Below are 26246 nucleotides of genomic sequence, written 5' to 3' on the forward strand. Positions count from 1 at the left end.
GGTTCTAAAGGTCTGATGAACTATGGGAGCTGTCAGCATAATGCGTATTTCACAACACGAACATAAATATAAGCATACCTAGAGATTTTGCTACGGCTGGATTTAAACTGACCCTCTAGTAGTATTTAAACTGACCCTCTAGTAGGATTTAAACTGACCCTCACTAGAATTTCGGGACACCCAATTTTTCAGACATGCTTGAAACTTTGGACGCTTTCATGGCACAGTCATAAGCCGCATCGGCATCACTATGTAAGAATGTCTGAAATTTCGGGTGTGCAATATCTTCGGCATCTGATTTTTCGCACTAGGAAGTCATGCAATTCGCAGTTTAGTGTACTCTAGCCCTGACATTGACCACTACGCTACAGGTGCAGGCCCCGTCAAATGGAATATAATACGTTAAGAGAAGCTCCTGCGTGCATGCAAGCACATTCAGATGCTCAGTGCACTTTCACGATGGTGTCAAGTCACCGTTCAGGTGAATGTGGGCGCAGGTGACTAATTAAGGGGGGACATGGGTCTTAGGGCTCTCTCATTAATTTTATGAACCAAATGTGACAAAAGTTGGCATGCTTACTTAGTTTGTTCTCCTGATTCTAAAAATGTAGTGATTTTTTCTGTAGCTTCATTAGTTAATTAAATAATCAAGATAACAATTTTTATTGTTCTTACCACAATGGAAAAATAACCACCCGTCAAATGACATAGGGACTGACAGTAGAAAGCATAAAACATACAACATAGGAAGCACTTTTTTGATTGAGGCATTATTTCTTACTTTACAGTACACTAAACTTTACAGCTCGGAATGTGGCCATTGTGTGGTCACACAAAAGACTAGTTTAAAAAACTTGCATCAAGATGAATCAAAATCTGCTTCCTATGTTGTGTGCTCAAAACATATAGCTTCATGCGGCAAAAAAAAATATTCTGCTCTCTGTAATAGTTTCCGATATATTCCAGTAATTTTCATGCAGGGTGTGAAAAATTGCTATTTTGAGAAAATGAAGAAAACATAGAATTCTATCATTTTTAACTGTAAAAATGTATGTACTTGAATTGCATGGCCATTGACATATAAATGAATGCTAGAAAGCCTAAGGATTGCAACGCTGCAAGCTGATCGAAAATTGAACGAGTACTTCTCGAATTAGAGCACAGTTCATTGCATTACAGCACAGTTCATTGCATGTAACTAAATACAGAAATTTTTATGTTAAAATAAAAAATGAAGCTGTTCATTAAAAATAGGCTTCCAGCATTGTTTTTTGTGCACATTTAGCTACATTGTACAAAAACAATTACAGCTCTAGCTGTTCTAGGTCCACTTTTACCGAACAAGCAAAAGAAAGTGGTCAAAATCTGTGCTTCAAGCATAATGCTGTTAAAACTTTATTTCGCCGTTCCGAGATAAAAAATATTATGGTACACATACTTTTGGTCAGTTAATAAGCACTGGGAATGTAATAGGACTGATTGTTTGCACGGGCAAGCAGTTTCTTCTAGTGCTGTAGCAAGTTGTCGCCGTGTGCTCGTCTGCCGCGAGGCCGCATATCAGTTCGGTAGCTGTACTCACGGCGATGTGCGACAAATGTGTGTGCGTTATCCGCGATACATCGAATAACACGGCGATGTTTTCCGGCTTGTCCAGAATGAGTTACCTGTAAAAGTCGCGAACCAAAGTTGCTCCCTCGCCCATCAATTTCGAGGATATGTGAGTGCCCATGTGCTAGTTTCCTTTTCTTGTAAGACTGCCGCATTTTCGAGCGGAGATTGCGACAACGTTGCGAACACGTCGTTAAAAGCAGTCTCCCATTTGCCAGTAGCTTCTGTTGCCGGGGCGGCGAGCATTTTCACTGCGAACGGATTGACTTTCTGTGGTTCGTGGACGCAGGGCGTACTCCACTCTGACGACCTGTCGCGCAGTTCAAGGTCCTTTCGTCAGGCGGGGGAAACCACGGCATCGGCGCGTTTAGCTATAAGACTGTGCTTCTGTTCCGTCACTACAAAGATTGATATCTCTTCTAGCTTCACTTCTGCTTTTTACTTGCCGTCTTCTAACTGATGAGGCTGCAAAACACAGCCGTTCTCAGTAACGTTGTCGACAACCAACGGGCTCGTACGCGAGTTAGGCTTACATCGGTGACTCGGCGACTGCCGGTGGCCGCGTCGAGTTTGTTATCCTCGTTGTCCTGAGCCATAGCGGGACTCTTTCTGAAGTTCACAGCGAACGAACGACCCCCACACTCGCTTCAGAAAATACTATAGCGCGGAACTTCTTTACTGCCGCGGGCAGCCAGTAGCACTATGACAAAATGGCGCATATCTGTGCGCATCCCGATGGTGAAGCAGACGCCGAAAGCGCCCCTTGGCCAATCGGATGCCTAGGTTTTGTCACGTGCCCGAAGCAGCCAATTGAATCGTGCACTAGTGCTTCTTGATGACGCGTTTTTGCTAAAAAACGAATGAGTAAGGCGAGCCAGCGGTGGTGGGAAATTGAAGATGAAGAACGACCCTTCCAAACGAGACCAAGATGAACACGACAGCCTGTGTGTAACGGCAACAGTTCGGCGCGGAAAAAGCGCAATTTTAGCGTCAGTTTGCGCTCAAATTCATCTCACAGGCATGTTATAAATTGGTTTTGTGCCAGAAATAATGACGCGAGAAGCTAGAAACTTCTTAGATAGGTGCAAAAATAGGTACAAATTTCGAAAATGTCAGCTTCCAGAAGTCGATTTTTTTGCGATTTTCGACCTTCTAAAACCCGTGTCCCCCCTTAAGATAGGTGCAAAAATAAGTACAAATTTCGAAAATGTCAGCTTCCAGAAGTCGATTTTTTTGCAATTTTCAGCCTTCTAAGACCCGTGTCCCCCCTTAAGGGGGGACACGGCCTTTGAAAATGAAAATATTGCGAAAAAGTCGATTTTTGGGAAACCACATATTCGGGCAGTACGTATCATAAACTACCTTTTCTGTAAATGTTAACCTCTTACTCATCGTGAAACTGTTTGAAGTAAAGTTTACAACAACCCATCGCAGCCCTCCAGTGACACGGGGGCGCTCAAAAATGAACGTCAGACTCTGCCCAGGCGGCGCTGCAAAAAATGCCGCCGCCAGAGCCCCCATCGCCGCACCAGTCGTAAATGAATATTGCACAGAGGGCCGTCCGCAAGCGCATATGCATAGGCCTTCCTCTTTTGTTGGTCTTGAAGCGCGGTTTCTTGAAAATCGGGGGGCGCTGCTGAGCGCCCACGATGGCAGGCGTGCCTGACCTCGGCTCCTTGTTTTCTTGTCAGTTTGACTAGTTTTTTCGGCTGATAGACCGCGGTTCGTTGCCGCAGAAGTGAATGCCAGTTACACGGTGAGCCTGTGTCGCAGAGGCAGCGTTTTTGGAGAACATTTTTTTCTGTGTTTTGTAAACTGACCACCCTAAGCCTCGTGAGCAGCTTCGGACTGGCCTAGGGCACAGCTGCCGGCAACCGCATTTGCACCGCGTCCGCGCGGCCGTGCCATGCCTGGTGAACCTGTTACGCCCGGCGCGTTTCACTTTGAATCTCAAGACGCCTACTATGAAAACGACCACGGCATGCACAAGCGTTCCAGTGAACTCGAGCGATTGCCCAACGCTATCTGACGAAAACGAGACAATGGATGCAACGCAGCCTACATTGTCATCAGAATTGTCTACCGAACCTCGTGTCCACGACACGGCAGCGGGCTCTTCTACCAGCACCACCGAACTTCTCGACAATGGGGTACAAAAGAATAACGCCGTGTACTATCAACGCCAAGTGTCACCGAACAGACCGCACGCCTAACTGGTGAGTCGGCCCCGCTATACTGTTTTGATCAGGCCGCTAAACAAAGTGCAGGTGACAGACATTCTCAAACAAGCCCTTACAGACGCCATAGAGCAAAGCGCTCCGTCAACCTTTATTGCAGAAATGTCAATTCTCCGCTTTGACATAACCAGTAACTGCGTACGGATCACACTTCGTGACGAAGGTCATTTTCGCAAACTATGTACACTGTCGCGCTTAGTGGCAACAGTCAAAGGTAGCGTGCGAGTAATTGATGTCGACACATCGCCTCTTCAACCACACGCAGTCGGCAGCTCTCGTGGGGTAATAAAGATCAGACTTGGCCTAACAATTGAGTACATCAAAGCGCACCTCCGCTGTGAACAGGCAGCAATCACTGATGTGTGCATGCTCCGTAAAACACAGCTGCTGCTTTTGACATTTGATACAGACTCCTTACCGAAACGCTTGGTGTTTGAATATGAAGTCATCCGTGTTCACGAATATGGGCCTCGCCCGGTCGCAAGCTACAACTGTCATCGTTTGGGCCATGTTGCCAAATACTGTTCCTTCCTGCCAGTATGCCGGGGCTGTGGCAAAGCTCCACATGAGGTCGACCAAAACTGTAAGCAGTTTCCTCATTGCGTGGCTTGCAGAGCGTCCATACACATTTCACTCAGCCCTCATTGTCCTGAACGAAATATATATGAATCAGCCCTTCTTCGCAACACTATTGATTCATCATCTACGACATATGCCACAAAGCCGACCCCTCCGACGCCTCGGAAAGTAACCTGGGCTCAAACAGCCGCTTCTTCCGATTTGACTCAGCTTATCAACAGCCTTCGCCAAGAATTACAGGAATTACGGCAGGAAAATCAGAGACTTCGCGACCTCATGCTAGACCAAAAGAAAGGGAATCGGTCCCCAACGCCAAGCTGCAGTCAGTCTCGAAATAAAAGAAAGGGCCATTCTCCGACACGTCGTTCTAAACCGGTCACAGACAAGGACTCCGCCTATTCTCACATTATTGGGCTCCTGCGACAAGAACGGCTCAAGAATCTAGTAAGCTGGAGCATGCGATTCGGTTGGAGATGGTTAACACTCTAACACAAGCCCTTGATACCATGCAAACTCGGTTTCAAAATATGTTTGATGAACTGCAGCGCAATGTCCTCGCTGATGACAATAAGCGCCGCAAACCAGGGCCTTCCTCATGAGCTCTCTCGCTCAGGGGGTGCAGTGGAATTGTCGTAGTTTTAATCAAACGTGCTCTACTATCTGTAATTATGTCCAAAGGCATCGCCCCTTGTTCCTTCTTCTCCAGGAGACGCACGAACGTGCTTGCTTCCTGGTTACCGTGCTTTTCAGATACCAACCATAAAACATAAGCGGCAGGTTCCCAAAGGCCAGGCAGCGTGTCTGGTGTGTAATGAATGGCCTGCCACTCAATTAGACATTCCTGGTCTCAGTTCTAATGCTCGCGAAATAGTAGCTGTTAAAATTTGTCCTCCTGGCCAAAAGCCCTTCGTGGCCGTGTCTGCGTATTTTCGCCCAGGAAATATTTCAGTTGGACCAGACACATTGCTGGAGACGCTTTAGCAAGCATCCAGGAACCTCTCTCTGCTCATTGGAGGTGATTTTCATGCTCATTACCCTGCCTGGGGTGCCCGAAAGGCGAATAAATGCGGAAAATATCTTCATGACGCTATTGAACTCTCTTCTGTAGAAATTTGTAACGCCCCCGACACCCCCTACAAGAATAGGACTACATAGAGCGCAGAGAGACACGACCCCAGATCTCACCCTCGCCAGCCCCCAATTTGTACGGCACTGGACAATCTCCAGCCAGTCATGGGGCAGTGATCATCTCCCGATATTCATGGCACTTAATCGAAAATGCCTCCGGATCAAAACAACAACAACGATGACTAACTGGAATACTTTTCGTAGTAATGTTACTGGATCATTCTCGACAGTTGAGAGCGTTCTGGACATTGTTCAACAGGCCCGTGAGCTGGCACGCGAAACAGTGCCATGCGAAGACCATACTCAGCCGATGGATAATCATTTAGGCAATTTATGGAAGACAGACTATTTAGTCAGAAGATACCGCTCGCAAGGCAAACGACACTCTGACATCGTCAAAATTAAGCGCCAATTTAAACTTATCAATGGATATCGGCTCCAACTTCAAAGTGAAGCCTGGAAATCCACTTGCGAACGCCTTGGCCGTGTACCGGGCCTCCAAGGTCTATGGCGCATTTTTCGTAGCCTCAACGGGAAAGGAAAGGGCAACTCTCCTCTGGCCGAGCTGTTCCTCAAAGCAGATCCGTCCGTTGTGGAAGACCAAGTTATTACCACTTTCTTTCTTCACGCTTCACTCACTCCGCCTACATCTCCGAAAGCCTGCACCATAACGCAACCTGATCCGAATCTCGATCGCCCATTTAGCATGGGAGAAATGCTAGCAGCCATCAAACATGCGCGTCCTCGATCAGCGCCTGGCCACGAATTAATCACATGGCAAGAACTCCGCAACCTCGGAGATGAAGCCCGGGATGCACTTTTGGTGGTAATCAATGACCTCTGGGCCTCAGGAAATGTTCTGGAGAACCCTAAGCTGTCTCTCATTTATCCTATTCCGAAACATGGAAAAGAGAAGACCCATTGCAAGAACCTCCGGCCAATATCTTTAACATCTACTTTATGTAAGCTCATTGAACGCATGATTCACACACGCATGTCCCATTACCTCGAGATAACCCGGCCGGGATACCATCCTGCCCAGGCGGGTTTTCGTCCTAACCTCGGCACCCATGACTGCCTTTGGCTGCTACGGCGCGTTATCAATCGTACTTCAAGAAAGATGTTACCTGACTACTTGCTGGCCGTCGACATGCAGAAAGCGTTCGATAATGTTCACCATAAGGCTATTCTTGGAAGAACTAGCTAAGCGCTACCCAAGTCAGCGTGCGCAGACATGGATTCGAAATTTCCTTGCCGCTCGGCCCATTCGCTTGAGCGGCGCATCACCTGGATGGAGCCCGAAGACTTACTACTTGGACCAAGGTGTTCCACAGGTATCTATTTTAGGACCGACGCTGTTTAATCTGGCCATGAGCAGGGCAGCAGAAAACCTTGAACGAGACACCACGGCCAGATTCGCTATCTATGCCGATGATATTACTATATGGACAGAGGCAGTGGATTATTCTGACAAAGAATCAATGCAGACTGAGCTGCAGGCAGCCATCCTTAGTTTAGAGTTCACTCTTAACAAAGTAGGCCTGCAGCTGGCTCCACATAAGGCAGAACTTATAAGCATAGACGGCAAGAATCGCACCAACCAGAAAATGTGTATCTCACTCCATATTGGATCACACACTATACAATCAAAAAACGGACAAATCAAAGTTTTAGGTTTATCAATAGCCAGCTGCAACAGCCCACAAAAGTGGGTACGTGGACTGCGGCAGGCATGGCCAGCCACATTACATATGATACGTCGTCTGTCCAACAAATACGGAGGTGCACGACAACAAGCCTGTCGCACTCTTGCAAGAGCTGCGGCTGTTGGAAAGATTTTGTACGGCGCACCCATATACACGTTCTCTCCAACGGACATCCAAAATTTGGGACGCCTTCATCGGGCTACTCTCCGTACCATCACGGGGCTCCCTAAACACACTAAGATATCCGCCCTTGAAAGCGCAGGGGGCTTGCCCCCTCTGCAAGACGTCATCCGTGAAGCCAACACTCGACACCACATCCGCCTGGAAAACACGCCGCAAGGTCGTCGCCTTCTGGCCTGGGATTGTCAGCGGCATGATGATGCACCTATTCTTAATCAGTCCTTACCCCCACGGGAAACTTCAATAGCCTCTCGACTGTTCCGTCGCCACACATCTCGTCACAATAATACTGCCCGCCAGTTTCTTGTCACGCGACAACTCAGGGAAGCGAGCTTAGATACCATCGACATATTCACAGACGCTGCCATTACCGATGGCGAAGCTTGTATAGCATGGATCTGCGCGCAGACCACCGAGTACAGGGGCCTACAGGTGCCATCTACCGAACGGTATCCCTATGCATGCCGAACTACTTGCCATATGGGGAGCGACTGCAAGCCTCAAATACACTATACAGAAACCCCTTCGTGTCTTTACGGACTCACATGCTGCCTACTCGGAAATATTTCACCCAGCGTCCGAGGATGCTACAGCTGCTGCTATTCAAAGCATCATTTGTGGGCATGAAAAAGCTGACAGGCCAATAGAAATTATCTGGACGCCGGGGCATATGGGTGTGCCCGGAGCCAACACGGCGGCAAACGTCGCTGCTGCTTCCACAGGTGGGTCGACCAATCTTTCTCTGCCCCCACCCCTCAGGGTGAACCCGTATGAGCTCTTATGTCAAATGGCTCCCTCGGTAGCCACAATGCACTACGTACGCACCTCCCTGCGTCATGCTACTAAAAACGCATTGCGCAGGTTAACCCAAAGTCCTATTTTCCAGCAAATGTAAGCTTTCACGCTCCCAAGAAGTCTTCATTAATAAGGTCTACGCAAATTCAGCATACACACCATACTCTTTAGCAAAATGGCGACAACTGGACATTGAGACCGTGACGTGCAATCACTGCGGGCTGCGCTGCCGCGCAGACCTTTACCACTTACTGTGGCAGTGTTCCGCATTTGAAAAAGGGGGAATGGCCACACAAGCTTTGTAAACCACAAATTATCGTGAAGCGCTCCTTACGGACCCGGACACGCAGTTAATATTTGCCCAATATGGAAGTCAGAGCGGCCTGATCAGAGTGGTTTAGGGGGTCTGGCAAACCACAGTACTGACACTATACCGCCTCAGTACCAGTGATGGTGAATACAATAAGTGTAAAACCCGATACCGGGAACTAGTAATGTAGTTAGAAAGTCCTGCTTATCTCCACGGAGGTCCTGCGCCCCCCTCCCCTTTTTTTTTTCCATAAAGGACTTTCCATCCTAAAAATGAAGAACCTGGCAAGCTTCTTCCTTCAATCCAAGTTCGCTTCATAAAAGATGGAAGCTCATCAAAACGAAATGCGGGCACAATGCAAAAGATGCTTCATGTATTTCGGCGTGCTGCAACTGGCAATTGAAATGGAAGCGAGCATCGCATGACATCGAGTTCAAGGCAGGCACTCCGACCTGCGTTTTGTTACGCCTAAGTGCATTAAACTTGGGCATACACATGATGGCAAAGCGATAAAGTGCATACAAGAGCAATCTATCTTGCTATCATTGGTACAAAGCTTGCTTTATCCGGCACGAATGGCCATGGTGATTTTCGCTTTGCAGTTGCATTCTTCGATTTCTCGCCTCTTGTCTGTTGAACTGTTTTATTACGCATGCTCGAATGCTCTCTTGACGGTTGTCTTTCGTTTGTATATACTGCAAATGGGGATACATGTGTGTCCACTTTCTCAGTGTACAACGAAACGCAAAACCAATGCCTCTGAGATAGCTCCGGTAATCATAAAGACCAACAAAAAAAGAAAAAAAGATATGACATACGCTTTCGCATTTCTTATTTAAAGCCGGCCCTTAGAGCCCTCAAATCCCTACGTGCGTAATACCGTGTGGTGGCGACAACTTCAGATTATCAGTGGTCGCAAGGTGTGCGACGGCCAGCCCTGCCGCGGTGGTGTAGTGGCTATGGTACTCGGCTGCTAACCCGCAGGTCGTGGGATCGAATCCCGGCTGCGGCGGCTGCATTTCCGATGGAGGCGGAAATGTTGTAGGCCCGTGTGCTCAGATTTGGGTGCACGTTAAAGAACCACAGGTGGTCTAAATTTCCGGAGCCCTCCACTACGGCGTCTCTCATATTCATATGGTGGTTTTGGGACATTAAAACCCCACATATCAATCGAGGTGTGCGACGGCCAAACCGCTGGGCGTCACCTGTCTACTGTTGCACGTCATGCACTGCGGTCAGAGGGTCTGTTAAGCTTCATAATAAATGTTACCGTGGTTCTCCATCAAGGCTACTCAAAACAATAACAGGAGACCTACATTATCCCACTTACCTATGCAAACGGCTGTGGAGAATGCGAGTAATTCGCTTACCCAACACGTTCGCAACAGCCTGTATTTAGCGCTCTCGCCATTCTCCTTTGCGAAAGCTGTGCAAACCAGTAAAACTGAAGTCATTTGCGTCCGTGGCCTTTCCCAACGCAACAGTAGTGCAGAATGGGGTCTTTTTTTAGTAGAGCGCGGTGCTGTTGCGTCTGCTCTTGTTTTCACCGTTGTTCACTCTAGTGAACCAGCAAGCACTTCACAGCTGTTCGGTGATGCGTCTAACTAGCGGAGAAAAATTTGTAGCTCTTTTTCTGAGTGTTCAATGCGAAAATACACCTAATATTTTGCTCAATAGTTGTTGCGTGCGCTATAGTAGCACCTGCTTGTACAGCAAACTGTGCAAGGGAGTCGGGCTGTGCACTACTTAAAACTGCATCGTCAGGTGGTGTTGCGTGTCTGCAAAACTCCAGAGTGTGACGTCTATAGCCCAAATTGGCGCAATCGCAGTTTCTCGACCGGTTGAACGAGCTCCGCTATTTTGATATTGTTTTGTTTGTGAATTCTTTCACTTTTTTTTCCTGCCACCCGCGGCGACGGCGGCAGCCTAGGAGAGAAGCAAGCTGCTCATGATTGAAAGGTTCGCGAGAGGTTTGAAGTTTCCTGCGGCAGAGAAACGCCGCCGGCATTGGGCGATGCGCGCACTCCTCAAGGACGAGAGGGACCCTGCGAGGGACCCTGCGCGTGATGACTTGGTACCGTATAAACTGGACTAAAGGTCGAGTGGGAATATAGGTCGACCTCTCAAGCTCAGGTTACAAAAAAAAAGAACAAAAAAAGAAAACAACCCAAAATTGCCGAGAACTGTTCCTATTCGTCAGACAAAGCGCCACTGTCTTCTGAACACGAGAGTTTGTCGCTGGCCGCCTCCCACAGTGGGTTGTCTTCCGTGCCCACACAACGAGTTGCTGATGGAACATATCTTAAAAGTATTTTCCACCATGGAATCTGGCAAGGAACGCCAGGTGGAAAGCACCCAGCCACAAACAGTCGCAAACGGAGGCCTCTGTAGGCGGCCCATCGGTGTCTTTGGGTTGTACCTGGACATCCACTTTTGGTACTCCAGCCGCATTTGATCCTTGAACGACTTGTTTAGCACAATGTCGATCGGTTCGAGGGTGGACGTCATACCACCCAGTATCACGGCGAGATTCGCTTTTCCAATGACCAGTGCGCGCTTCACAGCGTCGGTTAAGTGACCACAAAACACTTCTAACACCAGCATGCTGCAAAGACACAACAGTGTAGCTGGCCGACGGTTCCAGACTACTCGTATCCATTCGAGCATCATGGCCTCGTGCATGTATCCCTTTTTGTTGATGCGAACAACAACACCGGGCGGGAACATTTATTTCGGCATTGTCTTACGTTTGACAATGATGAATGGTGGAAGCTTTCCACAGTCTGCCATGCATGCCAGCATGACGATGAAGCGCGAGTGCCCGATGCCAGTGGGCAACAGCTTCATATCCTTGGCACCATGCTGCATGATCATGGTCGATGAAGGCATGTCAAACCACACGGGGGTCTCATTGGCATTGTCAATCTGCCCCAAAGTCAGTTCACGGAGCTCTGAAAGTTAATAAGCTTGTCCTCGAACTCGTCTGGAAACTTCTAACAGATGGATGTGCGCCACCGGAAAGGAAATCCTTTGCGTCTCATGTATCGACGCACCCTAGAGTTTGGTGCACGAAACTCTTCTCTCGTGAGCCCAGCTTCTCGAGCGAGTCCCACAGCTTTCCTTTCTTGCGAATGGTATCCACGGTCACTGGCAGCGAGCACGCATGAACTTCCCACACAAAGTTCCCTAGCGTATCCTCCAGCTGCGAATGAACCGCACTTCGCCCACGAAGTTACATTTTCTGAAAATTCACGAAACTCTTCTCTCGTGAGCCCAGCTTCTTGAGCGAGTTCCACAGCTTTCCTTTCTTGCGAATGGTATCCACGGTCACTGGCAGCGAGCACGCATGAACTTCCCACACAAAGTTCCCTAGCGTATCCTCCAGCTGCGAATGAACCGCACTTCGCCCACGAAGTTACATTTTCTGAAGATTGCACATCAGCATCTTCTCTTTCTGCACCCTCCAATAGAGCACGCTTTTTTCTGATACACGAAAGCGGCGCTGAGCAGCCATATTCCCATTTGCTTCTGCGAACTCAACAACGTTTAGTTTAAACGCAGCTGAGTACTGCCTTCTCGTACCGCTACTCATATTCAGTGAACGGAAAAAATACCACTAAAAATGAAACACAATGTCAAGCGGAGCGAGAACTTGGAACAGATCGGAGACAAATCACGAACAGAAAAAAAAAAAAAACAGACAAGAGAGAAAAAACAACCTGCTATTGGATTTGAATGCAAATATGGCTGTGTCCAGCTTCTCATGCACATGCAAGCCACATGTTGCCAGACAGCGGTGCACTGTCGGCTAGACACCGCTATATAAGACGAGGGGACACTTTAGCTCGTTGTTTTATTGAAAATATCTCGACTTATATTCCGGTTTATACTGTACTCTTGCACATAATGCGGCTCTCCGTCGTCTGCCGCTCCTCCATCCCCGGCGTTTCATTCACTATCGTCTGTCGTTGCAGCCGTTCACATACTCTCCGCGTTTCAACTGTTTTTATGAAATGATTTTCAAACATCTTCACGGGATGATTTTCAACTGTCTTTACAAGACCGTTGTTGCATTCGCTCATGATGCGTCCAATGAAAAGGAAGACGCTACAAGTGTTCGGTGCAAGGAAGTGATCTATGAAGGTTGTCCGCATGGCGAGGCTCTCCGCTTGCATGTGCGCCGATGGTGATCTCACCGACAGTACATGTGGAGCAGCTTCTTCATCTACGCGAGAGTGTGGTTGCATCCACGCGCCTAGACACGGGACTCCTGCTCCACCAGTGCAAAAATTTGACGTTGCAAGTGCGCCTGGTGTTTCGCACTCATTGACAGGAGCTTCCACATCCTCTCTTTCATAGACCTCCGGGAGTGCGATCGTGTCGTAAACTGTGCACTTGTGAACACGTTTTTTGAGAGGTGGCGGATCAACAACGTGCTGCTGTTCAAAGGGAACTCGGCACTATGCTAGCGACGAAGCGGTAATTTCAGGCAATGGAGCGTGACCTGGTCATTCAGCGGGCAGCCGAGAGAGACTCACTGCGCTTGTAGAAAGCTAAGAAGAAATCTTTGGAGAAGACAGAAAGGTGGCGAAGATTGTCCCAAAGGACACCTCCAGTTATGCTGCAGGGTTGCTTTAGATTTGCATATATGCCCAAAACTTTCATATGTCGTTTTCTCAAAATGACTTTCTTTGGCTAGTGAGGCTGCTTGTTCCAGCCATATCTGGGGAACCACTCATCCTACTTTTATAAGTCTTTTTTATTATGTACGTGAATAGATTTCTGGTAGTGAGGCAAGCCCATTTTTTCAATATATTGTCTCTTATTTATGGTACCTAATCAAAACTTGATTAATCATATCCCAATCACCAAGGATAAATTTGATGGTCTGTTAAAACTTTTCAGTAAGGAAATTAAAAAAAAAAAGAGCTCTGTTACTCCCTGAGGTATCAACCTGAGAATCATCGTTGTTAATTTCACAGTTTTAGCAACTTTTGAAAGTTCTCCAGGCTTGGAATAAGAGAACCATGTGCACTATTCTGACATACTGCCGTAACTGGAGAACCAGTGAACATAACTTCATGAAATTTCGTAGTAGTTATAATGCTTTTGCTATTAGTTTTTGCTGAAAATTTTATTGAGATATCTTAATAAACAAAGAAGTTGGTATCTGATGGTAGCCTCCAACCATAACATACATTCTATCCACAACAATGCTCTCTGCAGCGGCTGTGACTGACATTGATGAATGGTTATCGCTGCAATTGTCTCTATGCGCCACGAGCAAAATGTTAAGAGGTAGTCATCGAGTGTGACTGCTGAGGTCTTTAGTTAGTAGAGTGCTTGAACATTATGAGAAATTTGCACGGGGGTAGCCGAAGGCATAGGCACTGCGTTGTGAACATGCAGCCTCATTGGGAACTTGTATGGCTTATTCGGACAAGGCTGAGAGCTGCACTTTTGATGCTCTTGCAGGCTGAGGAGTGCGGGCCGGGTGAGGCCAAAATCTTGGCCGAGGCGCTGGTCGCCATCTGCTCGGGCTCTAACTTGGATACCAAGGACACTGAGGACCTTGCCCTGGAGTCCTTGCTGCCTGCACACCACTCAATCTTTGGTGAGCGGGCGGTCGGCTTTTTGCAATTGGGAGACCATGAATGAGCTTAGCAGGCAATGTGCTGCACACAACTAGCTAGGGACGATATGTCTCCTTCCACTTGCTAAGCTATCTACGTAAACCTGCATTTTGCTCTAATCGTGACATATTCAAACTGCTGCCCATGCGAAATAGTATATTGTAAATAGCGGGATGCACTGGTAATGTACTTGCACTGTCTGTTTTGTCTAAAAGGTCTTGAATCAGATTTTCTAAAAATTTTCAGTGAGTGCATATTCTTTAGACTTATGCCACTTGGCACTCATCCAGCAGCATGTCAGCAGTCTTGTAGGTGTATGTGCTAGTACTGATTGAAACATCGGGCATAACACCCAGGTTTGTAGTGTTGCGGTGGTGGCGTGGGGTATAAATTAGACACGCCTTTGAGTGGAGAGCTGCTGTTGGGAGAGTGGCAGCCCTTGCTTGTACTTCCTTCAACAGCTACTCATCATCCCAACCTGTGGCTTCGCATTGTGGACTTGCTCAAGCTCGACCGCGAGGCCCCACTAGACCCTGAGCAGGCACTTCCACTGCTGCTGTGCAGGGAAACCATCGACCCGGTGAGAAGTTGCTTCTAATGCTGTGACAGAAAAAGCAGGTCTGTGGGTATACTTTAGGCACAAGAAATTCCAACAAACCTTGCAGTATTATAATTTACTTCAACAAAAACTTAAAGTGTCTGAAATTGTGCAGAATAAGAAATAAATGACTGGACATACTTTAATGGAACCCAGTAGTTACTGAACCCAAGGAAGAAAAGAGGGATGTTTATTGTACTGTTTAAGTGTATTGTACTAATTATGATACAGATGTTAAAAATTGCATAGCACTAGGCAAAGTAAAGCTTTAAAGCAAAAAATTAAGAGTGGTGCCACTTGATATGGAAGCTGTGGTCAATGCCGACCGAGAAAATATAAATACTTGCACGCTCTAGTAAAGTCACTAATATTGTCCACATTCACCATGACCTTGTAATTTGTTAAGATGACAAGTTTGTGGACATAACTAGGCTTGTGCAAATATTCAAATGTTTCGAATACTTGAATTATTATTACAGTATATGAATTCACTTTGATTTGAATTTGACTTATTGAATATTTCAACATATTCAAAATGAACGAATAGATGTATATTAATCGGCATGTAACCCACTTGAGAGGTGGTTTTGCGGCAGTGAAGAGGGGCTAAGTTCTGATAATGCCTATCCAAACAAAATTCGCCCTGCTGCAAAGTCTCACTACTAGTTGAATGAACAGATTTATTTATTTATTTATTTATTTATTAGTATACCCTCAAGACCAAGTGGGTGTTAATGAGGGGGTGGGCACAATATAAATGCAGCATAAGTGATAATAACAGCACTGAAGGAAATGACAAATCACAATTGTGAAAAAAAAAAAAAAAAACCCAAGAAGACAAGAGCAGACAAAGAACAGTGGGCTGCAGTCACACCATAAAGGGTTTTGACACTGCTGACTCGAACAACCCTTGATCCTAAGTGGCAGCAACGGCAGCAATATTACCCTCATATCGATTCATGATTTCTTAAATTTAAAGGCTAGTCATACCGGCTTATATGTTCTAAGTATAGTAAATTTTAGAACATGTTTTACTGGTTTTACTGCATTCTACGAAGGGCAAATGCTGCTACTATTCAAAGTTGTTCCCACTTTTTTTGAAGAAAAAAAAGGGGGAGGGAGGCATATGCACAGGCCTTGTTTCAATTCCAAAAACTTATTGTGCAGATTATGCAGAATAGTCGGGTCATGACGATTACTATGCCCATTTTCTTTATAATATGCGATATATTGTAGCAATGCTGAGGCAGACAGGCTAAAAAACAAGCGTCTTTATTAGGGCGAACTTGTGCCCACGAGTCTAATGACTATGGTCGTCGAGTCTGAGTAGCCGAATGGCACAGATTCAACTATCTTCCTCTTCCTTGTAGGCCAAGCGCACGAACGCGTGGCGCATGCCAGCCGGGTCTTGCTAGTGCTCTTGCCACGATGATTGCGGCGGGCTACTTGAACGTGGCCAACCTGTCGCGGCATTATCCCCCTCCTCAGACGCATCGTCCCGATGCTTGAGAGAGTGAAATGATACATGCGCACTCTCACTCGTTTTCCGACGATCTGTCATGATAGGGCTTCATGCGGACTACGTGTACCACTTCCGCGGGGATTGCGGCGTCTTGAGCGCACGTGTCCCGCGGATCTGACTTCATAAGTGACGTCGCTGATACGGTTGAGTGCTTCATAAGGGCCGAAGTATCGACAAAGAAGCTTTTCAGAGAGTCCGCGCAGGGGCGGCGCCAGGATGTTTTTACACTGGGGGGGCAACCACGAAAAGTGAGTTCCTCCGGGGGGGGGGGGGGGGGGCAAGCTAGCTCTGCTCCTACTAGGTTTTCAATATATGCTTCCGGGCACTTGGGTGGGCATAGGGGGGGCAGGCGAGAATTTTGGGGGGGCTCCAGCCCACCCTTGCCCCCCCCTGGCGCCGCCCCTGAGTCCGCGGCGGCGCACTGGGATTCATATCCACACTTTGTCACCGGGATGATAAAGTGCGTCACTGCGTCGCTTGTTGTACCGACTAGAGTCAACGCGCTGTTGACGGCGTATTCGGTATCTTGCCATTTGTCGTGCTTCTTCGGCTCTTTGCAAGAAGTCATCTAAGTCGGGTGGATAGCTGTTTTCGTCCTGTAGTGGTAACATGGCATCCAGTGGGGTGGTCACTCTTCGGCCGAATACTAGTTCGAAAGGAGAACGTGGGTTGTTTCTTGAACGGCTGTATTATATGCGAATGTTACGTAGGGTAATATTTCATCCCACTGTTTATGTTCAACATCGACATACATTGATAGCATGTCAGTCAGAGTTCTGTTGAGGTGTTTGGTTAAGCCATTTGACTGAGGGTGATACGCCGTTGTTCTTCTGTGATCGGTATTTGTCATGCGCATCAGACATTGCATAAGGTCTGCAGTAAATGCGGTGCCCCGATCCGTAATAACGACGATGGGCGCACCATGTCTGAGCACTATGTTGTTCACAAAGAACTTGGCGACTTCGGCAGCTGTCGCAGTGTACAGAGAGTCAGTCTCAGCATAACGGGTCAGATAGTCTGTAGCTACGACAATCCATTTCTTGCCTGCACATGATGTTGGGAAAGGTCCTAGGAAGTCCATGCCGACTTGTTGGAATGGGGCATCCGGAGGGTGTATTGGCTGGAGAAGGCCGGCTGGTTTTACGGCTGGAGTTTTGCGCCGTTGACATTGACAAGTTTTCACATAGCGCTGCACTGATGCGAGCAACTTAGGCCAATAATACTTCAGGCGAATCCTGTCGAATGTTCGGCTCACACGTGTCCAGATGTTGGCTCGTCGTGGCATGCATGCAGAATTTTCTGTCGCATGGCTGTGGGCACGACTAGTAAAAACGTTTCGCCATTAGGTTCGAAGTTCCTCCTGTAAAGGACACTCCCACGAAGGCAGAACGTGGAGAGCCCTCTGGAGAATATGCGAGGGACTTGAACGTCGAGACCCTGCAGGTGTTGTATAAGCGCCAGCAAATCCGGGTCATCTCGCTGTTGTTGAGCGATTTCGGATGCGTCGACAACGCCTAGAAACGGGAAGTCCTCCTCTTCAGGTACACTTGGATCGACGGGAGAGCGTGACAGGCAGTCGGCATCACTGTGTTTCCTTCCAGATTTGTATACGACAGTAATGTCATACTGCTGCAGCCTAAGGCTCCATTTGGCTAGTCGACCTGACGGATCCTTGAGACTTGCCAGCCAGCATAGAGCATGGTGGTCACTGACAGCTCTGAACGGTCTGCCATAAAGGTAGGGTCGAAACTTATTTATTGCCCAGATGACTGCGAGGCACTCTTCTTCAGTTGCAGAGTAGTTTGCCTCAGCTTTTGAGAGCTTGCGGCTGGCATGGACTAACACTTTCTCTTGAACATTTTGCCACTGGACCAGGATGGCGCCGAGGCCGACATTGCTGGCATTGGTATGGACTTCAGTGTCGGCTGTCTCATCAAAATGTTCAAGTATTGGTGAACCCTGTAGCTGTTTTTTTAATTCATCAAAAGCTTTCTGTTGTTCGCTTTACAATGTGAAGGGCACGTCGTCTTTTGTTAGTTTTGTAAGAGGTTCCGCAATCTTTGAGAAGTTTTCCACAAATCGCCTTTAGTAGGCACATAAACCCCAAAACTTTTTGTCTTTGGGTGTAGGGAACCTCTGAACAGCGGCTGTCTTTTCGGGATCAAGACGAACACCGTCAGAACTAATGACATGTCCAAGAAATCGCAGCTCTTCGAAGCAGAAGTGGCATTTTTCGGGTTTGATTGTCAAGTTTGCTGACCGGATGGCTTCTAATACTGTGCGCAGTCGCTCTAGATGTTTGTCGAATGTTGCAGAGAATACCACCACGTCATCCAAATACACTAGGCATGACTGCCATTTCAATCCCGCGAGGACAGTGTCCATCATTCGCTGGAACGTCGCTGGCGCGGAACAGAGGCCGAATGGAAGCGCTTTGAATTCGTAGAGGCCATCTGGTGTTACAAATGCCGTTTTTTCACGGTCCCGCTCGTCGACCTTTATTTGCCAATATCCGCTTTTCAGATCCAAGGAGCAGAAAAACTTTGCGGATCGCAGCCGATCTAGTGTATCGTCAATACGTGGCAAGGGGTAGACATCTCGTTTAGTTACGCTGTTGAGTTTTCGCTAGTCGACACAGAATTTAAGTGTGTTGTCTTTCTTCGTAACGAGCACTACGGGGGATGCCCATGGACTATTAGAAGGCTGGATGACATCATCCGAAAGCATTTCCTCCACTTGCTTCTTAATGATTTCCCGTTCTTTCTGTGACACTCGATATGGATGCTGGCATATAGGCCTCGTGTCGTCTTGCGTTATAATTCTGTGTTTCGTAATTGACGTGCGCTGAACCTTCGAGGCAATCGAAAAGCAATCAGAAAATTCCTTTACCAAGGCGTAAATCAGTTTTTTTTTACTGTCCGGTAGGTTCTGGTTGATGATCACAGATGTGTCGATGTTGCAGGCCACTGGTCGAGTGGTTGACGTCGTTAAGCTGCATAGTTCGGTCGCCATACAGAAGTCGTGTAAATAGGCAATAGCCGTGCCTTGAGCGATGTGTTCATTGGAGTTCATTAAGTTCATTGGAGAAATTCGTAAGTAGGACATCTGCACGGCCATTCGTCAAGTGAACAAGACCCCGAGCTACGCAGACACCTTTTTTCAAAAACGGCCCTACATTTGTATCCGCTATGCCTTCGCGGTTGTAAAATGCGTCATTCTCTACGAGCACCATTATACTGCAGCGTGGCGGCACAGTTACGTCATCATGAACAACACGTAAAGCAATTAGGCGTCGTTCCTCAGATTTCTCTACCGGTATAGCTCGTTCAGTCGAAAACGACACGCTGGACCTACGCAGGTTAATTACGGCGCCATTAGCTCGCAAAAAATCCATTTCTATAATGAGGTCCCTTGAACATTCTGGTAGCACAATGAAATCGGCAACGTAAATAAAGCCCCGTATTTCAAGGGTTGCAGTGCATCTGCCAAGGGGCGTAATAATGTGACCACCTGCCGTGCGTATCTGCGATCCACTCCACTGTGTCACAACTTTGTTTGGCTTCTTCACTATCTTGTGAGTTATCACTGAATAATCAGCACCGGTGTCGACTAAGGCATTCAGCTCCCATCCTTCCATTCTCAACCACAAATCTTAAGTAACGCTTTTGTTGCTGCACCCATTTACCGGAAATACACCGTCGTCGCCCTCAAGCCATATTGGAGGATCTTCGTAACTGATGTTATCAGCGGCCTCACCTCCACAGGTTGCTGCTTCAGTTTTCCGGGAGTGGACTTGGAGAGCGATGGCCAGGCTGCCTTGAAGGTGCACGTGGGCTGGATGACCGGTAGCGCATAGGCGATGGTGACCGTGACCGATGTTGGCGTACAGGTGGCGAGTTCTGGCACGTGGACAAGTACTCCTCAATCTCCGCTGGTCGTTCGCCGTTTCGGGGGCACAATGCATACGACGGGAAGCCTCTTAATCCAGCCTGTCGGTAAGGGCAGAATCTGTACAAATGACCCGCTTCGCCACAATGGAAACACAGAGGCCTGCGCTCGTGATCACGCCAGACGTCACTTTTCCTGGGCCTAGGCTCCACATAGCGATGTGTGCTACGTGCTCCTGGGGGCAGATAGGTAGCTGTTGGTTCCCGTGGACGAGGTGCGCTGCGTGCTGCAGGTGGGAGAGGAGTCGCCGCCATCGCAACTGCTGCATTGCTGTGTACTGTGGGTTGTCTGAGAACTTCAGAGAACGTTCGGATAGGTCGAACCAGCCGCAGCTCACGCTCTGGTTCTCGTATGACCTGCCTCAGTTCGTCACGAACAACGTCGGTAACAGATAGTGCAGTTGGAGTCTGGGGCATTTGCAGTCTGCTCAGTTCTTCCTTATAATGAGCTCTCGCAGGGCTTCAATGTCGTTTCGCACGCCTTCAGAGAATACCTGTGCAGATGCGCACTTAAGATTCCGGTTGTACTGCCGAGCCCGCTGTTCTAGTGTTTTTTCGATGGCCGTCGCTTCCGAATAAAACTCAGCAACTGTGCTTGGAGGGTTGCGGACGAGAACGGCGAACAGCTCTTGTTTCACTCCGCACATTAGATGGCGCACCTTCTTATCCTCAGCCATGTTGTAATCCGCACGCTTGAACAGACGACCATGTCCTTAATGTACATGACAGCACTCTCGTTTGTGAGCTGGTTCCTGGATTGAAGAGCAGCTTCCGCTTTTTCTTTTCGGTCTATGTTCGCGAGCGCAGCCACCGCTTGTCGTCAAAATACCTCCCAGGTAGACGAGGTTTCATGGTTCTCAAACCATGTCTTTGCGAAGTCTTCCAGGGCGAAGTATACGCAACGGAGCTTCTCTCTTTCGTCCCATCCATTCAAGCTCGCCACTCTCTCGAACAGGTCCAACCAATTTTCCACGTCCTCGTACGAGTCGCCGTGGAATACTGGCGGCTGGTGCGGTTGGCTGATCAACACTTGTGCCGGTGTTACCTGGCTAGTCATAGTGGTGGCGTTCATCGTTTGACTTCCCCTTGGTGTGAAGTGGAGAGGACTGAACTCAGGTGAGTCACCTCGAAGACGGCGACTTGCCCTCTGGTGTACAGGAGTCACTTCCATGGGGTTGACAGGCTGGTTGTCGGGGCTACGCTGTCTTGAGCTCGTGGGGCTTTGATTCATTACCCAGCACCTCCGCCAGAAATGTAGCGATGCTGAGGCAGACAGGCTAAAATACAAGCGTCTTTATTAGGGCGAACTTGTGCCCGCGAGTCTAATGACTATGGTCGTCGAGTCCGAGTAGCCGAGTGACACAGATTCAACTATCTTCCTCTTCCTCGTAGGCCAAGCGCACGAACGCGTGGCGCATGCCAGCCGGGTCTTGCTGGTGCTCTTGCCACAATGATTGCGGTGGGTACTTGAATGTGGCCAACCTGTCGCGGCAATATACTACTTAAGTTCAATTCGATCTTTGTTTCTGCCTTTACCTTTTTTTATTCTGTTCCGAACCGGCTCATGCTTATCACTGTCTTTCTTGTCAGGACGTAAAAGGAGCCATCATCACCCTGACGGCCGTATTGCCAAAGTTCGTAATGAATTCGGTAATCTCCGAGGTGCTGGCAACCCTGAGCCGCAATGAGCTGCGGCTAGTGACGGCTGAGGAGTATTCCATCTACAGCACACCCGAGGGTGTCCTCCACAACAAGAGTGTGCTTTCCACGTGAGTCTTTTACCATCCACAGTGTTTAATTGGTAAGGATTCTCTTTTTAAACCCCTATGTGCTCATTTTTTTTTTTTGAAAATTTCTGGCGAAAAAGTACCTATTTTTTTATCGACGACTTCGATTCTGATTGTACTACAAAGTAGCTAGTCAGTGTTGAAAAAATATTTTCCCCACATACTTCGTCAAATCAACGTAATAAAGTTTATCTCCGAACAATACACAGGAAACCAGCTATCTGCTGCTAATAAAAATGAAATTGTTGCAAACAAAACAGTTACAGGTGCCACATCTCTCTTCATTTGTGTTGGCTAAGCACGCTTTGGGTATTTCACTCGGGAAGCTTTGGGGCTGGTGTACAAAATTTCAAAACTCGAAATAACGCTATGCAACTTCACTGGCGGGCACTCACAGTTATTGTTCGGGTCTGATCTTTCTTCATCTCAGGAGGGGCTACTTATTCACTGTAATCACTGCCTTCACTTACGAACAAACGATAAATATCTTTACTTGAATCATTGTGACTTGAAGATGAGGAAGAAAACGAATAGCTTTTTTTTTTTTTCATCTTTACTGGCCAGCTATGCATGGGTTGCCGCCATCGTACGCCGCCCTTCCATACAAAAACCGTGCTCAGGCCGCAGGAGAAAACTAAATCCTTGAGCAAATGCTGCCATTTAGTGGATAACACGCAATTTAACCCGTAAATGCATGCGTCTCTGTCTGAACGCCAGAGAAGGGTACCTATTCTGCTTGGAGGAGTTCTACTCGTCCAAAGGAGTTAAAAGGTTAAGATTTAGCAGGCAAGCCTTCATGGGACATGCCTATTGCCTTGCAAGGTACTGATGAAAAAGATGCATCTTCTGAAAACCACTTGAGGGGCGACACTGTACTTGAGAAAAAATGCCAGATATTTTCATGTGGTTATAAAGAAAATTCAAAGTGCGATTGAGTTTTTGATGCTGATTTCAAAAATGTAAATACTATTCCTCTAAACCAATTAGTTGTTGAGATATCCTAAAATTAATTACCTATTGTTCGCCTGTATGATTACAGAAGAAATTGTTATTGGAGAGCTGCTATTGGCACATGCCTGTGTACTAATGAACATAAGCCTCACAAGGGTAGGAGTGCTTTTTTGATTTGATAATTTTAGCAAGGTTAGTCGCACCTTGCATTTCAGGGTTGCAGGCACACCCACTTCATGTTCCAATAAAATTTTTGAAGATCTCGAAAATTCACACCTACGATTGTGTAAACTAGAGATACAGCTACATGTCACAACGAAAATGACAGTCCTAGCTGCTCTGGAGGCAAAGATATCTCTTAGACAAGCTTGCGACTACAGCGAAATTTGAATCCTGAGAAATCGCCCCGTCGTGATGGTCTAGTGGCTAAGGTACTCGGCTGCTGACCCGCAGGTCGCGGGTTCGAATCCCGGCTGCGGCGGCTGCATTTCTGATGGAGGCGGAAAGGTTGTAGGCCCGTGTGCTCAGATTTGGGTGCACGTTAAAGAACCCCAGGTGGTCGAAATTTCCGGAGCCCTCCACTACGGCGTCTCTCATAATCATATGGTGGTTTTGGGACGTTAAACCCCACAAATCAATCAATCAATCCTGAGAAATCATGCAAAAACACAAGTCTATTTTGGGCAGACAGTAGCATGGAAAAGCTGTTTATTTACAATGATTTGCCAATTCAACTTTCTCAGTAGGCACCAGGCATGTAGTCCTTTTGTTTTGTGTCACCTAAATGAGGTTTTTTCAGTGCCTGCTGCATGTTTTCTGCAGAGGCACACTGGCGAGCTGATGCGATCGTGTGTGCTCGTCTGTCAACTAGACCGCTTATCAGTTGAGTGACGCCTTTGTGCGACGAATGTGCGCGCGTCATCTGCGATCCGTCGTATGATATAGCGATGTTTTCCGGCTTGTCCTGATTGAGTTGTTGATGTCGCAGACAGAACTCGCGCACTCGCTGCAAGAGCAGCGACATGTTATAGTCGATCCCGGATACATCGAACTCAAAGGGGATCGGGAAATAGTTCATTATATCAAGAATTCCAGATATAAAATACGAATGTTTAAGGCCTAAATTGAAGAATTTCAGGCCTCAGAAATCGTTACAAGAGCTAACATAACGATTTGCTCAAAAACAAGGTGCAAACTGCAAGTTACTCCACCTTATTTAGTACGTAAACTTGCCTTGCTTCTTGCGCGCCGTCAAGTTCCAGCCATCCTTAATATCATTGAAACTTTTCAAATAAGCGCACTTAGCTCCTTCGGCCGCAACGTTCATTGACGAAGAATGCCGATGCAAGCTTTGTAGCGCGGCAAATGTTTAGTTAGTGGCGGAAGCGAAGGCGTTGGTACATTCATAACAGCACGGCTACACTTCCGCGACACTGGCAACAGCAGCCAAAGTCTCAGCATCGATGCAGTGTGAAACGTTGTCATCTGTATTGATGAAGTCGCTACTGTCGAAGATGGTGCCCGGAAAAGCTGATAAGTCGTAGAATTCACTGAGGCATTGTTAGCCAATGTCAGCAGTCTTGATGCACCCGAAGTCGTCACCTGGCCTGCAAGGAACGTTTATCACAGTGTTTTACTTGATGTCGCTCCAAGCACCGGTCATAATTTTTATCACGACGTGCGGGTTCCAAAATGAGGATTTATCAAAAATGAGGTGAAATGCCCACAAGGTGCAAAAGACGCAATGCCGAGTTCGTCAGAGTTTTCACTGTCGACATGTTGGCGATATTGATGTTGCTGTGGCTTTGTAGCTGGCAGCCGCTGCTTTTAGCGGCTTTAATGGGATACGCAAAAAAAAATGCGTAGCCTCCGAGACGCGCGTTCTGAAACCAAAAACACTTAAAAAGTGTGTCCAAGGTTGCTCATCTCGAAGACCATGTTTTTCAGGCTCGCATGCCATTGTGCGCTAACAAACAAGGAAGGGAATGCGAACCACATGCGAACATTGCACCGAGATCACCGAGTCACTTCGCGTTCTTTTTCAGTGCCCTCGGTGATCGGTCTTTCGGAAAACACTATGCCCGCAGGGTAAGACCTGCAGATTGCGCATTATATGTACTGATGTACACGCAAGGGCCGCGCAATGAACGAGATCAGCGCAATGAAATGACAATGTTTTTTCGTCGCCTGCACGGGAAAAAGAATCGGAACTTGTTAGAACGTGGCCTAAAATTGATCAATATTTTTTAGGAAAAATGCACTTTCTGGGTTTTGGTGCGGCGCAGCATTCGATATAGCGGATGTCCCGCTGTACAGGAGTTCGATATAGGGGTGTACCGGTCCCATACTTCTGCATGGGAAGTTCAAGGGGATTTTTCAACTGTTCGATATGGCCAATAATTCTATATATCCGAGTTTGATATATCCGGGATTGACTGTAGTTTCTTTTTTACGCAAGATAGCCACATTTTCGAGTAAAGGCCGCGACGCAATATGTTCATGGTTGCGGACGCGTCGTTACGAGCACTCTACCTGTTGCCAGTAGCCTGCATTGCGCGGGCAGCGAGAACGTTCACGCAAACGGATTGATTTTCTGTTGTTTGTCAACGCGCGGGGAACTCCACTCTGACGACCCGTCACGCAGTTCACATCAGATGGGGGAAACGCGGCATCGGCGCGTTTAGCGATAAGACTGCGCTTTCGTTCCATCGTTGCAAAGATTGCTATCTCTCGTAGCTTGAGTTCTGCTTTTTTATTTGCCGTACTGCAACTGTTGGGGCTCCAAGACACGGCCGTTTTCAGCGACGTTGTCGACAACTGACGGGCTCGTACGTGAGTTAGGCCTACACCGCTGACTCGGGGACAGCCGTTGATCGCCGCGAGTTTATCTTCCCTGTCCTGAGTGATAGTGGGGCTCTTTCTGAAGTTCACAGCGAATGAATGATCACCACACCCGCTTCAAAAATTAGTGTTTCGGGGAACTTCTTTACTGCGGCAGGCAGTCGACAGCACCATGACAAAATGACGCATGTCCGTGTGCGTCACGATGAAGAAGCAGACGCCGGAAACGGCACTTGGCCTATCGGGTGCCTAGGTTTTGTCACGTGCCTCAAGCAGCCGATAGAATCGCGCGGTGGTGCTTCTCGATGACGCGTTTTTGCTGAAAAACCAATGAGCAAGGCGAGGCACTGGTGGCGGGAAATTGAAGATAGAGAACGACCCTTCCAAACGAGACCAAGATGACCACAATAGCTTGTGTGTAACG

The 26246-nt window shown here is 47.6% G+C and overlaps 1 protein-coding gene across 1 annotated transcript in view; it reads left to right on the forward strand.

Moving 5' to 3' along the window:
* Positions 1–26246, forward strand: part of LOC119167548 (lethal (3) 80Fj) — a 331845-nt gene that overhangs the window by 81683 nt on the left and 223916 nt on the right. Inside the window, exons 18-20 of the mRNA XM_037419055.2 lie at positions 14019–14157; positions 14638–14756; positions 21834–22012. Coding sequence (XP_037274952.2) covers positions 14019–14157; positions 14638–14756; positions 21834–22012 — 437 coding nt within the window. The remainder of the gene's footprint in view (positions 1–14018; positions 14158–14637; positions 14757–21833; positions 22013–26246) is intronic.

This window comes from Rhipicephalus microplus, chromosome 3, assembly GCF_043290135.1.
Source record: "Rhipicephalus microplus isolate Deutch F79 chromosome 3, USDA_Rmic, whole genome shotgun sequence".
In the NCBI taxonomy this organism is placed as follows: Eukaryota; Metazoa; Arthropoda; class Arachnida; order Ixodida; family Ixodidae; genus Rhipicephalus; species Rhipicephalus microplus.